General features: G+C 53.1%; 1 protein-coding gene across 2 annotated transcripts in view; it reads left to right on the top strand.

Annotated features, from left to right (window-relative positions):
- RGS3 (regulator of G protein signaling 3) overlaps positions 1–16,252 on the top strand; it is an 83,263-nt gene that overhangs the window by 19,914 nt on the left and 47,097 nt on the right. The window contains exons 9-16 of one of the 2 annotated variants that reach the window (XM_082067560.1): positions 1,236–1,326; positions 2,174–2,241; positions 6,294–6,375; positions 7,046–7,151; positions 7,424–7,763; positions 8,004–8,043; positions 12,011–12,201; positions 13,683–13,766. In XM_082067560.1, coding sequence (XP_081923686.1) covers positions 1,236–1,326; positions 2,174–2,241; positions 6,294–6,375; positions 7,046–7,151; positions 7,424–7,763; positions 8,004–8,043; positions 12,011–12,201; positions 13,683–13,766 — 1,002 coding nt within the window. Of the gene's footprint in view, positions 1–1,235; positions 1,327–2,173; positions 2,242–3,848; positions 3,991–6,293; positions 6,376–7,045; positions 7,152–7,423; positions 7,764–8,003; positions 8,044–12,010; positions 12,202–13,682; positions 13,767–16,252 lie in introns of those variants that run through there. The other variant, XM_082067561.1, reaches the window with a different exon arrangement.

The following is a 16,252-nucleotide window of genomic DNA, read 5'->3' as shown; positions in this document are numbered from 1 at the left end:
GAAGCCTGTGAGGCTGCTGCTGAAATAGCTGACCCCCATCAGCCCACTGAAACGCAGAAATGTTCATCCCAGCTGCCAGGGGTTGGGGATTTCATCCCTGACAGCCCTGCTCTGTTGTCAGCACATCAGAGCATCTCAGCAAGCGAAAGGATTTGTGTTAATACATCACCTGAGATATGGAAATTTGCTCCCTAGCAAGAAGGTAAAAATGAGTTATTTGTGGCAGTGACCTGAGAAGAGGCCAAGAGGTAGTTTGAGCATGGCCTCCTCTGGAATCTGCACAAGCAAGATCCAGCTTTGTTATAACAGTGGAGAGAATTGGGCAGAGCAGCTCTAAACTGCAGCTCTCCCCAGGAAGACACTCTGCTCTGGTCATATTTGTTCTCCACAAAGATGTCCCCTCTTTGTCAGGCTTCGGCAGTGAGCTTCGGGAGATGTTGTTGTGTGCAGAGAGGATGGAGTCCATGGTGTCGATGTGCACAGCGCCCTGCTCTGGCAGGAGGATGCTGGGGGTGTGTGGGACCTCAGCTGGGGCTGAGATGAGCTGGCCCTGTTTCCTGGGTGTTGTGTGATGCTGCTGGAGTATCCTTCCCTCTCCTCAGTTTCCTCACTGTGGATTTGAAACACTCATTTTAAAGTGGGTCCCTTCCTCTGGCCGCTGGGAACGTGGTTCCTGCAGCCCCAGCTGGCTCCTGGTCTTGGTCCAGGTGGTTGGTCCCCCCAGCTCCTGTCAGCTGCCTGGGGAGCGCGGGGAGATCACGGCAGCTGCCTGGGAGGGAGGCGAGGGATGGCCCAGGTCACCTCTGTCCCCTGCGCTGTCCTGGCCCATGGGAGCCCCTGAGGAGCACCCAGCACTGCTGGAGGCTGGTTTGGGTGTACTCCTCTGGGGATGAGGCTGGGGCTATGTCTCCCTGCGAGGCTGCCAGCTGCTCAAACACAGTATGGGCAGTTTTACTGAAGACTGTCTGTTTTTCTGCACCTTGTATTTCTCTACAAACCTAGAAGCTTGTTACTTCAGTGGTTCTTGGTCCCTCCTTGCAGGAGGGGTGGCATTTTAGCTGGTGCCGTATCCCAAGAGAAGGACTCCAGGCTGTGCCTCTGTGTGCAAACACATCTGGGCAGCCTCTACATATGGGCCTGGGGCACCTCCTGCAATGGGGTTATGGGCAACCAGACTGGCTTAAATGGGGGTGAGGATCTGCCCCTCCATCCACAGCTGCTTTCCTCCCACACAGGAGATCAGCGGCTGGTACTACCTCCTCGGGGAGGACCTGGGCAGGACCAAGCACTTGAAGGTGGCCACGCGGCGGCTGAAGCAGAGCAGAGGTGTGTGTGTCCCTTGGGATGTCCCAGGGAGAGCTGGCAAGGTTTAGATGAGGAGTCACCTCATGTCGGCCCATGTGCTGGTGGGGAGCAGCCCCCAGCATGAGGCAGCTCTGCCCTGTGAGCACTTTCCACCTCTGCGACAGCACCGGGGTCCCAAAGGATCAGCGTCGGGGATATCCTGGCCAGTTCAGTGGACACTACCCAGGCACTGGGCTCTGCCCTTCAGCCCTCGCTCCTGCTCACCTGCGGCTGTCTGGGGCTCTGGGTGCACCCCAGCTTTGCAGCCACGTCTCTCCCTCTTGCTGATTCCTGCATCTCAGACCTGGGGCTGATCCCGCAGCTGGACTGTGGCTCCTGGGGTCTGTGCAGGATGGTGGGAGCTTCTCCTCCTTCCCTGATCTCCTTGCTGTGCTGCCAGGGTGAGGAGGACAGAGTCCCAGAATGTCAGGGGTTGAAGGGCCCTGGAAAGCTCATCCAGTGCAATCCCCCCATGGAGCAGGAACACCCAGATGAGGTTACACAGGAAGGTGTCCAGGCGGGTTGGAATGTCTGCAGAGAAGGAGACTCCACAACCCCCCTGGGCAGCCTGGGCCAGGCTCTGCACCCTCACCAGGAAGAAGTTGCTTCTTGTATTTAAGTGGAACCTCCTGTGTTCCAGGCTGGCACAGAGCAGGGTGGGACAGCGGTGCCTGGCCCAGGTGTGCAGCCACCCGCAGCCTGGAAGAGATGTGCCCATGCCATGGAAGGATCTCATATATAGTGTGTAGATGCAGTGTGGGGGGAGAGGGGCTGTCAGGAGATATGCTGTTGGGCTCATATGGCCTTTACCATTTTATTTATCTTCCAGAGATGGTGCCGGGGAGCCAGGGTGCAGCGCAGGAGAGCGGGGATGCTGCGAGCATGGAGCAGCTGAAGGTGGGTGTGACAGGGCTGGGACCCACCAGGCTGCGGACACGTGCGGTCGGGAGCTGGCTGGCAGCATGCGGGGGTTTCAAACGAGCCGAGGGACAGAGTGTTGGTGCGGGTGATGCTGAGGTGGGAGCTGTGTCAGTCTCCTTGTCAACACCGTGGCTTTTATAGGCAATTAGTTATTCTCATCAAGGACAAAATGATGGAGGTGGGTGATGTGGGTAGTAACCCCACGCTCGCTCCCCCTTGCCATTCAGGGCCCACCTGTTTTTGTGGTGTATTGCCACAGAGACAAAGCAGCAGCCGTTGGCTGGGAGCGATGGGGACTGGACGTGATGGGGACGGGGCTGGCCGGCTGCCTGCCGCACAGCATCAGTCCTGGCCGGCTCAGTGTCTCCGTGGACGGGTGCGTCTGCTCCCCTCCTCCTTCCAGGGCCCTTTGCTCTGGGAAGAAAAAGGCCCATAGTGGAGCTTCAGTGATTTATGGGAAAGGCGAGGGTGGGAAATGGGAACACAAACACATGGCCTGCATCGGAAATGGGGCTCAGCCGGCCCCGTGATTTATCTGTGCCGAATTCCGCTTTGCTGCTTCCCTCAGCTGCATTTTCAGTTATTTGTTTTAAAGTGTAGAATTGAGCAAGACAAACAAAGCCAGCGCCCCTCTCCTCCCTTCCTCTCCGACAGTCGCCACGGACTTGAAAGATGGTGGCTGGGAAGGAAGACGGATCCTCCTTGCAGCCCCGGCGCGGCGCTGCGGCAGGCGGGGACCGCGCGGAGCAGCCCTGGCCGGCCCCGCCGGGTCCCGCGGGAGCACTGGGGCTCCTCACACTCGTCCCCAGCTCCCCTGGCCCTGCCGCCCCTGCTGCCGTGTGAGGGAGCCTGGGCTTTGGGTTCCCTTGAGCCTTTCCTCTCTTTTCCATCCCCGTGCTGGAGTGTGGAAGGTACTTTCTTCTGCATTGCAACCTCATCTCCAAGGGGTTTTGCCACAGCGCTGGCAGCCGGGGCTGCACGGTGCGGACCCGCCGAGTCCTGCTTTTTGCCCTGTTGCTGGCTGGGTTAGGAGTTTGTCTTTCATTCCAAAATTACACCACGGGTGCAATTCAGTTGACCTCTCAGCTTCCCCCCCGTGACTTTGTGAGCACAAAGCGCTGGGATGTGCGTATCCTCTGGGTCTGTGCTTTCAAAAACAAACTCTGCTTTTTTCTTTTTTTAAAATCTCTCTTACCCTTTATGAGCGTAATGAGTGCAGGCGTCTTTTTAATGAAGTGAAGCTCGCACAGCCGGTGCCTGTGAAACGCCGCTTAAACATCCTCACAGTGTTTGTGAGAACGTTGCAATAACAAAGTGCTCCGTGCGGCTGAAGAATGCCGCGGGAACAAAAGCCACATCAACAGAGCAGGGACTAGGGAATACTAAATAGTTGACAGGAATTTTAATATAAAAACTCTCTCTCTTCCTTGTCTGTCAGGGTTCTCAGGAAGCCCTCTGGCTTATCGTAGAGCGGCATACGGCACAGACAGGGGCCGGGGAGGTGAAAGGTGGTTTCCTGCCATTCTTCTGCGGAGCTGGGTTCCCATGGGCGGTCATGCCAGTTTGACTGGGGTTTGTTCCACACTCGTGTGATACGAGGAGATCGGGATCACGGCTGCTTCGGGAGACGGGGCTTTCATGGGCTAACGGCGAGTTTAGGGTTTTCCAGCCATGAACCGCTTCAATGGACTCTGCAAGGTGTGCTCGGAGCGGAGATACAGGCAGGTCTGTATCTCCCATGGAAAACAACCCCTGTGCCAGCATGTGTGTGGATTGCTGCAAGGCTGGGTTAAGTTTTGAGGGTCTGTGGGCTTTCTTACCATTTTGGGGCTGTGTGTGTTCAGTTTCTAGGGTTTCAATTTGCTTTCATTATGATTTGTAGATTATAATATTGGGAATATAAGGAAAGCATCTCCAGATAGGTGTTTCTGGCTGATCTCTGCCTGGTGCTGCAGGGTGTAGATGGGAATAGAGGGGAGAATTCACTGTGCAGCTTGAGTGGAGCATGATGATGATGAAAACTGCAAGGCGTTGTCTCAATTTACCGCTCATTAGAGGAGAGGCAGGCTGCTACTATCTCTTTTTAAAGTTGTTTTAATGTGAATGTATTTGGGAATCAGGTGTTGCTTGAGGCTGGTCACAACCGACAGCCGCTGTGCTCTGTCAAAGCCGGTGCAAGTTCTCTTGGCCCCACTCAGTGCGCGCTGGTTTTGCTTGTGCGGGTCCCAGTCTCCTGCACTTTTGAACACAATTTTCCCTCCTCGGTTTAGATTTGGGCTCTCGGCTCGTGTTCAGCTTTTCTCTGCGCTCCTGTGCTCATCTCTAGTGTCTGTTAAAGCCGCTGCAGGGGACAGTGTGCACTGGGAACTGCACCAAGAACCAGCTGAACTGAAACTGCCCGCTTCTCCTCAGGGCTGCGGTGACCGTCCCGTGCAGGAATGCTGCTCTGTTTTGTATTAGCGCCAACTGACTGCCATTTGTGCCTTAGACCTCAGTTTTCTATTTTGACCATTTCTTCTGCATTTTTTGACAAAGTTATGGGCACAGTGAGCCTCCGCCGTGCTGGAGTCTCACACCATCTGCCACCCATATGTCAGGTTCTTGTGTTTCTTTCATGCCCAGTGGCAAAAAAAGGATGTTCAGCTCCCACCACAGGGAAGGGAACCATCAGCAGCCAGAAGCTGATATTTAGTGGCGGGGAAGGTGTCTCTGGTGGCAGACAGGAGCCAGCCAGCTCGGGGAAGAGAATGAGAGAGCTCTGGGTGTGGGGGAGCTGTGGGCTGGGAAGGGACCAGGGGGTCTCCGTGGTGGCAGAGATGCTGGGCTGGCTCCGAGGTGCCACTGGTGACGCTTCTGGACTCGGGTCCACTGTGCTTTATAGAATCATTTTGGTTGGAAGAGACCCTCAAGATCGTTGAGTCCAACCGTTCCCCCACGCCTGGCACTGCCCCATGTCCTGAGAACCTCATCTCTGTCTGTCCAGCCCTCCAGGGATGGTGACTCCAGCACTGCCCTAGGCAGCCTGTTCCAATGCCCAACAACTATATTGAGTGTAGTGGGACTGGAGCTGCTTTCTGATCCTTCCAAGGAAAGGCAGTTTCTCTTTCTCAGCCTGATTTTTCTGCTGAGCAATCGAGCGGGGTCAAGGTGCAGAGAAATGAAAGCTTGCTGCGTTTGCCCTCCCGTGGCAGAGGAGCGAGGAACCACTTCTCCTCTTTGGCAGCTTCTGCTGAATTCCTCATCTTCTCTCTGTTCTCAAAATAATACAGGTCAGATGTTGGATTTTTTTTTTTTCATTTCTCTGCCAGTAAAACAAGGATCTTGACAAATCTCTTGGGGGAATAATCAGGTATTTACAAGAACTGTCATGCTGAGCTGCTGCTGGAAGCCAACATCAAAAAATAAACATCATTTTATTAATAAGCCAAATGCTTCATGAATCAGGAGGAGAAATGAGCCTAAATCAACACAGCATCCATCCTTTCTGAACTCAGCAAGGGGAACGCGCTTGGCCCAGCCGAGGGGTGATGCGCGCAGCTGCTGTGCAGACAGGAGCGCCGGGTCCTCGCAGCTTCACCGGAGCACAGCAGAGCTGCTATTTCTGTTACTCAACTGGAAAGGAAATGTTTAAGAGATTCGCTTAGAGAAACCGTGTTAGAAATCAGTGTCAGAGCCAGACTGCCAGGTTTAAGCTTTTGTTTCTAATGGCTTATCAGACCTTTTCTTATATTTGCAAGAATTGCAATTGGAGGCTTGTGTATGCTCAATAAACGCTCGTTTTGCGGAATTCCTCTCTGTTGATCCTCGGCTCCGTTTCATGTTGCTTTTTAGCCCCCTTTCCACCCCGCTTTGGCCGCAGCAGAGACCTGTTGTCTGTGGGGTTCATGGTGATGGATCCTTTGGGCTCTGTGACCGTGTCTGGAAGCGCCGTGTGTCTGCGTCCGCAGGGGCGATGGGGGATGCTCCCTGCTCGCACACAGCGGCTGCGTTCCCACTGAGCAGCCTGACTCCGCTGTCTCTCTCTCCAGATTACGATCCCTCGAGGAAGCGATGGCTTTGGCTTCACAATCTGCTGCGACTCCCCAGTCCGTGTGCAGGCTGTGGACTCCGGTAAGAGATCGCATTGTTTTTGTCCCTCTTGTTTTGAGTGAGTGACCCTGTTCCTTTTGCATCTCAATGCATGTTGTGATTCAGAAACTCCCAGACCTTTCAGGACTCCAGTTACCTCCAAGAAACTTCACTTAATGAATTCTCTGCTGCCTCTGATGAGGTCAGAGGCCCCTGCGTTAGCACTGTGTCACTGTTTTTGCAGTTTTTGGCAGTAATTTGCAGAGATTTTGTTCCCTGGGACTCCTATGGATGGGAGACCTCTGGAGAGCATCCATGGGCTGTGTCAGACAGGGACACAGCAAGGAGAAGCATCACAGGAGCCCTCAATGGCCTGAGTAGATCCTGTTGGTGTGGACCTGCAGGAGGGACTTGGTGTCTGTGTGACCTGGTGCTCACCACCGCACACCAGGAAACACGGGAGGTTCCTGCAATAGCTCTGAGAGCGCGTTCATGGCTTTGTCGCAGGCGCCGTGTGTGCATGTTGGAAAGTGAAGCTCCAGGCTAGCAGGCCCCACTTGACTTCCAGGTGTGGATGTCAGAGGAAACAGACTGGGTTTGGAGGAGTGAGTGGTGCAAGCTTTGGAGCTATTTTGGTCTCTCCTGGCCCTGGGGCTTCTCCTCCCCCTTGTACTCTCAGCAGGTGACTGGCATTTGTCTCTTCTTTCTGCAGGTGGCCCAGCAGAAAAGGCAGGTCTGCAGCAGCTTGACACGGTGCTGCAGCTGAACGAGCAGCCTGTGGAACACTGGAAATGTGTGGAGCTGGCACACGAAATCCGGTGAGTGTTCACCCAAAGCATCAGCACAGGGCTCTGGGAGAGACGGTCTGAGGGAGCCCAGGGCAGCAGCAGCTTTGGGTGGCTACGGGAAGGATTTCAGGGATGCAGGAGACTGGGAAAGGATTCTCTGGAGTAGAAGTAAGGGCTGGGGAGGGCAGGAGAGGGGCAGAGGTGTTAGAGGGAGGAAGGAGTGCAGGTCTTATGGCTGAACAATGCGGGTGCCATGTTCCCTTCTGCTCCATCTCTGACTTGCCCCATGCTGCATCTTTCAGGAACTGTCCCACCGAGATCATCCTGCTGGTCTGGAGGCTCGTCCCGCAGGTCAAGTCAGGGCACGAAGGCATGATCCGCAGATCGTCCTGCAAGTCTGCCTACGACCTCCAGTCACCGCCCAACAAGCGGGAGAAGAACAGCACCGTGCCCCCGCGGCCCGAGCAGCGCCGGAGCTGCCATGTTCTGTATGACGGGAGCGACGGGCTGATGCTGAACGGCTGGGAGAGGTACACAGAGATCGGCAAGCTTGGCCAGAACACCATGCCAGCCCTGTCGCGGGTGCCCTCTGCTGCAGACCAGAACTACATCATCTTGGCGCCGTTGAACCCCGGGAGCCAGGTAGGGCTGGTCTCCAGCCCCGCGCTCGCGTTAGTGTGGGTGGCTGTTGGCTCTGCTGCCTGGATCCTCTCTTGGCCTGTGCTTCAGCCTTATTGAGCTCATCTCTATATATAGAGCAAAAATGATTTTTAGTTCTCTGGAGCGCTTGGGCTTTGCTGGCGTTGGCATGCCAAAATTTGCAGTTGATTGTTGGAAAGTCTGTCTCAGGTGACTGTGTCCTGTCTGGGTTGTGTCTTACAGCTGCTGAGGCCTGTCTATCAGGAGAACAACACTACCGAGGGTAAGTTGTTGATCTGCTGAAAACACAGCTCGGAGCACCTCACAGAGCTGAACATGGTTTTTCTAGGACTCACGAGTCCTTGTTCTTAGGCCTGCAATGGAGTTCCTCACATTTTAAGGACAGTGGCAGAACTCTGGGGCTTTTGGGTGGTATAATCTTCCGACTTTCTGTGTCAAACATAGAAGTGAGAACCCTGCTCCACAACCCAGAGCAGAGCACAGCTGCTGGTGTCCTGGCTGAGCAGGTCTGGGGGAGCAGGGACACCCCACCAGGGACTTGATGAAAGCACAAAGTGTGACAGGACTGAGCATTATTGGTGTGGCTATTGCCTAGATGTGTCTGGGCCCTCTCTGTGATGTGTTCAGCTTTTCATGCCTCATGCTGGGCGTGCTAATTGTATGGTCCCTGCTTTGAGTTTGATTACGGAGGGAGTGAGGATGGGCACGACTCAGATTGGTACAGACATCAGTGCAGGTTGAAGTGCCAGGTTTGGGAATACTCATTTCCTGGTCTCTGACTGTCTCTGGACCAGCTCTTCTTGAAACTCCTTTGAAGCATAAACTCATTTTCTGCAGCTTGGTGTTCCTGGAGAACCATGTATGGATGGTTTGCAGGAGGAGTGGGGTGAGGCGTGTGCCAGGGCACCGGTGAATCCTGGCCTGAACGAGAGGCTGACCCAAGCTCTCCCTGAACAGATATCACCAGGTCACTGTCATTTCCAATGGGAAACTGGGGACAGAAACAACCCAAGAACACTGAGTGCTCCCTGGGGTGTTCACTGGGTACTGTTGAACTTGCAGTTACAATTCCACCCCGCTCAGCTCTACGCACAACCCCTTCTTGCCAGTTCATTGGTGCTTTGGGAGACCCCGCGAGCACCCTGCTCTGCTGGGACACCCTTAGGACGAGCTGTGTGTCTGTGTGTCCTGGGCCTGATCTCGCAGAAGTTTCTTTAGTGCCTCCCTGGTGCGGGCAGACCTATCAGCACAATTCCCAGCTAGAAAATCTTGTGCTGCCTGCAAAGGTGGGACAGTGTCCATGGAAGGTGAAGTGTGGGGCAGGCGAAGTTGTAGTGGGAATGCCGAGAGCAGCACGGGTCAGAGGTGCCGTGCCTCGGATGCTCCCAGTGCCGAAGCCCGGGGATGTTTTGTACCATGGATAATTGCAACTCCTTCCTGCTGTTCTTGGCTCCTGTGAAAAGATGGGCTGGACCGTAGGGATTTGTTCTTGCAGCAGGGTGGAATTTGAAAGGTTCTGGCTTCTTCCCTTGATAAATCTTAGTGACCGTTTTCAGTATTTTAATATTCAGGCTTCAGAGGGAAGAACGCACTCGTTAACCTGAGCGGTGATTAAGCGTGGCGATGCGGAGCTGACCTCCCGTCACACAGTGACACTTCGGGCAGGCTCGGTGCGTTTCTATGCCAGTGTGCAGCAAACAGGCCTCGTGCAAGTGATGAATTCCTCTGATAAAATGAGGTGATTTAGGGACAAGAAGAAAAGCAGAACCCGAACAGCCCCGACAGATCGTATCTGTCCTTTGTTGAGCTGTCACTCATGTCTTGATTTTATCTGGCAGTGCAACCATGAGAAAGGGAAAAGAGAAAATATCAGGATTATTACACTTAGGGGCGGAAACATTTTATTTCAGGAGGCCCCCCTGCTTTGCAGAGGCAGGCTGTTAGACCAGCGGTAAACAGCAGCTCTGCGTTGCCAACAGAGCTCGGTCTGGCTCTGCCAGCACTTATCTGAAAGTAAATGTGCTATTTCCTAATACTTAATGGAATATGTAATGTTGGGTAGGTTTGTATGTTTGCTTTGGATGAGACCTTATCTGCTCTGAGCCATGGTCAGAAGTGTTTTGGCTGGTTCCTGCGTGGGAAGGCTGTGTGGACCCGTTACAGTGTGAAGGCAGAAGCTGCTGTGTGGGGAGCAGGAACGCCCGGGCTGCAGGAGGGTTTGCTCATGTGTGTTCCTGAGATGTTGCTGTGCAGGAGAACCCTGGGCTAATGCTCCAGTTTCTCACCTGGATGCATTAAAATCCAAGTGGAGAGTCCTGCCCGCTGGACCCAAGCTGGTTTGGTTAGAATCACAGAATCATTTTGGTTGGAAGAGACCCTCAAGATCAAGTCCAACCATTAACCCACCCCTGGCACTGCCCCATGTCCCTGAGAACCTCATCTCTGTCTGCTCAATCACTTCAGGGACTGAGAAGGTCTCCCCTCAGCTCCTGTTCTCCAGCTGAACCCCCCAGGTCCCTCAGCCGCTCCCATCACACTTGTGCTCCAGCCCCTCACCAGCTCCGTTCCCTTCTCTCAACTCGCTCCAGCACATCAAGGCCTTTCTTGGCATGAGGGGCCCAAAAGTGACCCCAGGATTAGAGGTTTGGCCTCCCCAGTGCTCAGTGTGGGGGACGGTCACTGCCCTGGGCCTGCTGGCCACACCAGTGCTGATTCATTTCTTGTTCATTGACTTCAAGGCGGAGGGAGAAAATACTTCAGTTTGTCAGTGGGGCTTCTTTTGAAGAAGGGATGAATTTTTTGTTAGAGACACGCTCAGTACCTGTTGGAGTTATTGCCTGCAGGATGTAGGACAGAGCCCAGGTTGCTGGTGCCCATCAGGACATGGTCTAGGGTTGAGGGCTCCTGGGGAAAATGAACCTGTCCCACCTTCTGTCCCCAGCCTGGCAGGTCCTGCTGCTGGGATGGGAGTTTGCGTGTGGCAGGAGAGACGAGCACCGTGGGCCTGGGACATCAAGGGTGGCCAAAACTCACCTACACAGTAGCTACCAGGGAAAAATGATGATTATCGATAATTATCAATTACACTTTTAAACACAGGATTAACAGTTACATTAGAGACTCTGGGGCTGGTTTGCTGTTCCACCTGATGTCCCCTGGCCTCCAGCGGTGCAGGCTGGCCGGTGTGGAGCGGCCACGGGAGCTGCTGTTGGCTCACTGGGGAAAGTCCCAGCTCTGCTTGGCCGGCTGAGGTGGCAGCAGTGAGTAAAGTAAAGCTTTGGTGTCATCCCTCCTTTGAACGAGGATCACGGCTTTCTGCCGTGGGGAGGGACAGAGCGAAAAACCAGGCAGGCTGCTCGGACTTAGTCCAGCACCGAAATGTAATTCTGGGAAGCAGTGGATGATGTTGTGCCAGCCTCATGCAGAATGAGGTCATCCTTGAGAAATACACCCCCGTGTCTGAGTAACCATCACATCCCTGGGAGCGACTTGGAAAGGCACAGGTTCGACCTGTGTGCAGGAATATGTTTATCACTTTTGTCCTTTTCTCCAACACCTCCAATCTTAGTATCTCCTAAAAACTCTGATTAACCTACCACCCAGCACCGCATGATGTGAAATTCCCACACTTCGCTAACTCCCATGCCCAGAATCCAGAGCAGGCTGGACTTGTGTGGATACAAATGTCCCAAGCTTTAAAATTCCAGTGTTTTTTTTTCCCTACCCTGAGTTAGTCCCAGATGGTTTTCCCCTCCTTGGAAAGGGAAGGGTCAGGGCTTGGTGCCACAGGCAGGTGTTCCCCAATGGTGGGAACCTCCTTGATGCTCCTGTGATACAAGAATGACCATTTAAAGTCATGTTTGGGGTTGTTCTCTATTTCTTATTTCCTAGTACTCCACGGGGAGGTGTGTATAATAGCACCACATCTCTTCCTCCACACCACCGTATTCAGAAATGGCACGGAAGGCAGCGTGCACCCATCCAGGCAGATGTGCTGGCCGGCAGCTGTGCTTGTCCCTGTCAAGGGTCATCTTGCTTTGCGTTACAAAAAATGAAGTTGTTGCTGTTATTTGCTGACTCTCTGGGAAGTTTTGGTAGCAGAGTGCTGGGTGTCCCTGCAGCGCTCGGCTCCGGCTGTTCCCCTCGGGCTCTGTGGGCCCCGAGCGCAGCAGCTCTGCGGGAGCTCTCTCCTCATTCTGCATTTCTTCCTTCTTCCTCTGCCCACCCAGGAAATGCGTGTAAAGGGAAATCGCACGTGGGGTCTGGGAGAAAATCCAGGCTGATGAAGACTGTGCAGACGATGAAGAGCTGCGGGAACTACCAGAACCTCACCATAGTGAGGCCGCACATCCCGCACTCCAGCTACGGCACCTACGTGACGCTGGCTCCCAAAGTGCTGGTGTTCCCTGTCTTTGTTCAGGTGAGTACAGACAAGGATCCAGAGCAGTAATGGTTTGACAGAGGATGTTCCCACTCCCCACTTCTTTCTTAAAATGTAGCTCTGAATTTAGTGGTAGTAGATCTAACTACCTCTGTGTCTTCCCTTTTGTGCTTCATATGGCCAGAATGGCAGAAAACCTCACCTGATCCTTTATATTTAAGTACATGACTGATGAACACCATCCCTGGGGCTCTGGAACCATCCGTCCTCGGTACTCGTGTCAGCTTGGACGGGTGGTTTCCTGTGGACCCAAACCCATGATCCATGTCTGTCACTCTGGCCTCAGCCAGACAACTTGGGGACAAACGTGAGGCTGGGGGACATGCCTTATGTCCTCCCCAACAGCACCTGGGTGGCCGTTTACACTGGCACCAGTGCATTCAGCAGCCAATTTGCTTTTTGGTAGGGACACAACTGGCACTTCTGTCCTTCAACTCCCCAAATTTGTATTTGGGTTGAGTTTCTGGCACCTCAGGAGCTGGTTTTTATACTTTGCGCTAACACTGCAAGGCCCTGTGCAGGTGCCCTCAGGTGTTTGCTGGCCATGCTGCTCGGGAGGATCATCCTGGGCTGGTTTTACAGGGTTTGTTCTGCAGCCATAACACTGTAGAATCATCTTGTTTGGAAGAGACCCTCAAGATCATTGAGTCCAACTGTTCCCCCACCCCTGGCACTGCTCCATGTCCTGAGAACCTCATGTCCATCTGTCCAGCCCTCCAGGGATGGTGACTCCAGCACTGCCCTGGGCAGCCTGTTCCAATGCCCCACAGCCCTTTGGGGAAGAAATTGTTCCCCAGACCCAACCTCACCCTCCCCTGGCGCAACTTGAGGCCGTTTCCTCTGCTCCTGGCGCTTGTTCCTGGGGAGCAGAGCCCGACCCCCCCCTGGCTCCAAGCTCCTTTCAGGCAGTTCAGAGATCAGAAGGTCTCCCTTATCTGAACTTCACTGATACTGAATCTCACCGTTAGAGAAGGTGCTGACTGGGGAGCTGAGCGTGCAGCGTGGCATGAGAAAGGGCAGCTGCTTTAAAGTTGCTGTAACTTACTGTGAGAGTAATCCATAAATTAATGCAGCAAATACTCTTGTCTGAGGGACGTGAGAACCTGCCGTGCCACCGCTGTGGTTGTATTTCCTGCTAAAAAGCGCCCATAATGAAGCCCACGCTGTGCAGAACAGTTAACGTGCAAAGAGGCGAGCGGCTGATTGTCTTTTTATAGCTGGGGCTGACGTGGGTGTGAAGCGTGAGTCTCACTTTGTGCCGTGGGGCTGGACTGCAGCTTTCCGTCCCTCCGGGCGCAGTGCGGGGCGGCCTCTCCCTCAGCCAGTTGCACCTTCAAGGGAGGACAAAGTGGGTTTGGTGGGTGGAAAGCTGTTCTGGTGAACCGCAAACCACAATTCCAGTGGAAGGTTTGACTGTTTCTTTCTTTTTCTCTTTTTTTTTTTTTCCATTTCAAATGTAGCCCCTAGATCTTTGCAACCCAGCCCGGACTCTGCTTCTGTCAGAGGAGCTGCTGCTTCACGAGAGCAGAAGCCGGACTATGCAGGTAAGACTTTCCGTGCTCTCTGAACCTCCTAAACACCCTCTTCTGCAGTCCTGTATAGTTGATTGAGAAGGGGAATGTTTTATTTTGCAATACTTATATTAATATGATATTTACAAAAACTCGTCAGTTTATCATGGGATAAACTAAATATCAAAACTCTTCTCTGCTAGAAATCCCCTTTTTTCCTCTTCCGTCCTGCTCACAAAGCAGCAGCTGCGCATGGCAAATCCTTGCCGGTTACAGCCCAGCAGCTGAGGCCACGGGCAGACTGGGAAAGACGGAGTTCAAGAATATTTTGTGCCAGGTTAGAGAACGAGACCGAGAACTTGTTACGGGGGTTTTCAGAAACTTAGTTCCTGCATCAGGTCACATGTCCAAATCCCTCTTTTTCAGCTTATTTTCTGTAATGTTATCACAGAGTTGTTAAAAATCTGGGGAAGGAACTAAGCTTTGGCTCCATGCTGTACCTGTGTATGCGACACCTTTCAACAGCCAAACTGGCAGAGCCGAGGTGTTGATTACATTTGCTGCTGCCTTCCCTTGCACCCAACTGTAAAATCAGCAAAACCCTGGAATTTGGGACGGGGAGCGGCAACTGGGAGAGCCCACACGTGCGTTGAGTTTCTGCTGTTCCTTTTGAGGCATTTTCAGAGAATCTCACCACTGTACAGAATGATTTGGTAGTGAATTTAGCTGGAATGAACAACGCGTCATCTTCACAGAGCCATGAAGGAATTTTTGGTTGATGCATTTTAATTTCTGGGTGACACTTTCAGAGACATGTGATGTCACCGCCCTGTACAAAACAGCACAAGATTGTGTTAACTGAATCCTCTCTCTGGTTTTCAACGTGGAATTCATCCCTTGCTTTGACTTGAGTCACATTTGTTTTGTTAAATATACAAAAAATTGCATGACCCGTCAGGAAACTTGTCACTGATTTATAAATCAAGCTCTTCCCCGAGGTGAGCTCGTGGCTGTGCAGCACAGCTGGGCTGCGCTGGCTCAGACGCGGTGGCCAGTGTGAGGTCGGATGCTCCTGTTGGCTGTTTTGGAGCTGTTTGCTTTCAGCTCAGACTCAGAGGACTCAGCCAAATGTGCAGTAATTACGAATAATTAATGCTGTGTGGAGCATGTGTGCGTTCAGGGTGTTCATGTTTAGAGGATGGAGAGCCTCGGGATGTGTTTGGAGAAGTGCTGCTCTGTCCCCAAACAGCGACAATGGCCATTTCAGAGATGCAGCTCTGGGCAGATCAGAAGGATGGGACGTCTTGCAGAAAGGGCTCTGCTTGCTGACGATGCCCTAAGGATGAGCGGGAGGCTGGAAGAGGATTTCCCAGCTGGAACTGGCCAGGAATGAGCCAGCGTTTGGGAGCAGCGGTGCGTTGGGGCCACGATGTCTGTGTGAGCCTGGCAGAGGGACAAGGCCAGAGGTGGTGACTCAGCGTAGAGAACAAATAGAAGCAGGGAATGGGAAAGGCAGGAGTGTTTCCCTTGGTGTGAACCCCGGCGTGGCGCTGAGCCCCCTTCTGTGGGAGCTGATGTTGCAGGTAGTAACACCAGGACATGAACCATGACCCTGGGGAAGGGCTTTCTCATGCCTGCCCTGTGTCACCGGGTCACTGCAGGCTCTGCAGAGCTTCAAGAGACTGCTGCAGGTCTCTCTGGAAAGCCAGAGACTCCTCCTCTCCAGTGGAGTGTCTGCTTTGCTCCTGAGATAACAGAACCTAAAATTCCAAAGCCAGCAAGACCTAGAATGGCCTGGACACAGTGGAGCTTGCCCTGGTACATCGGGCTCTGACTTCTCTTCTTGCTAGACTTCAGCTCACTCCCTCTCCAGCCTTCTCCGCCGCCCAAACAGCGACTCTTGTTTCCGATCGGTCCTTTCTTCCTTGCTCCATGTGCTGTTTCCATTTTCCCACTGTGCATCCCATCCAGCCTCTCTCAAACCGGACCACTGCCCCATGGTTTGCAGGGCTGGTTTTGGGATGTTATTCTGCTTTGGCAAAGTGGGTCAAGAGAGGAGAGCCTGGGTGCTAGGGCTGGAAATGGAGGTCCTGTTTCTGTTTTGGTTTGTGTGTTTGTTTGGTGGTTGGTTTTGTGGTTTGGTTTTGTTTTTTTTTTTTTCTTTTTAAAAAATTATTATTATTTTTTAAACCCAGAATCTTTTCCCTTTAGCAGTTCCCACACCAGGCACTGCGTCCTCATCACTAATCAAACTCTGTCCCATCTCCTGAAGGATCAACCTGTCTCTCTGGAGGCTCGCCAGCATCTGTCCTTTCCCTGACCTCACCTCTGGGGCAATCCTTATTCAGCCCTTAATCATATCCTGTCTAGACTTTGCAATTCCCGCTTTTATGATCTTCTGAAGTCCTTCTCGCCTGCAGAGTGCCAGAGGAACCAGCGTGATCCAGGCGATTGTGCAAAAGGTGTCGAACACGGGCCTTGTCCTTTTTTGGTCTGTTTCTAATGTACCCGGAGGCAAC

Source organism: Streptopelia decaocto (assembly GCF_964273445.1).
Source record: "Streptopelia decaocto genome assembly, chromosome: 17".
NCBI lineage: Eukaryota > Metazoa > Chordata > Aves > Columbiformes > Columbidae > Streptopelia > Streptopelia decaocto.
This window is presented reverse-complemented; position numbering and strand designations above follow the sequence as displayed.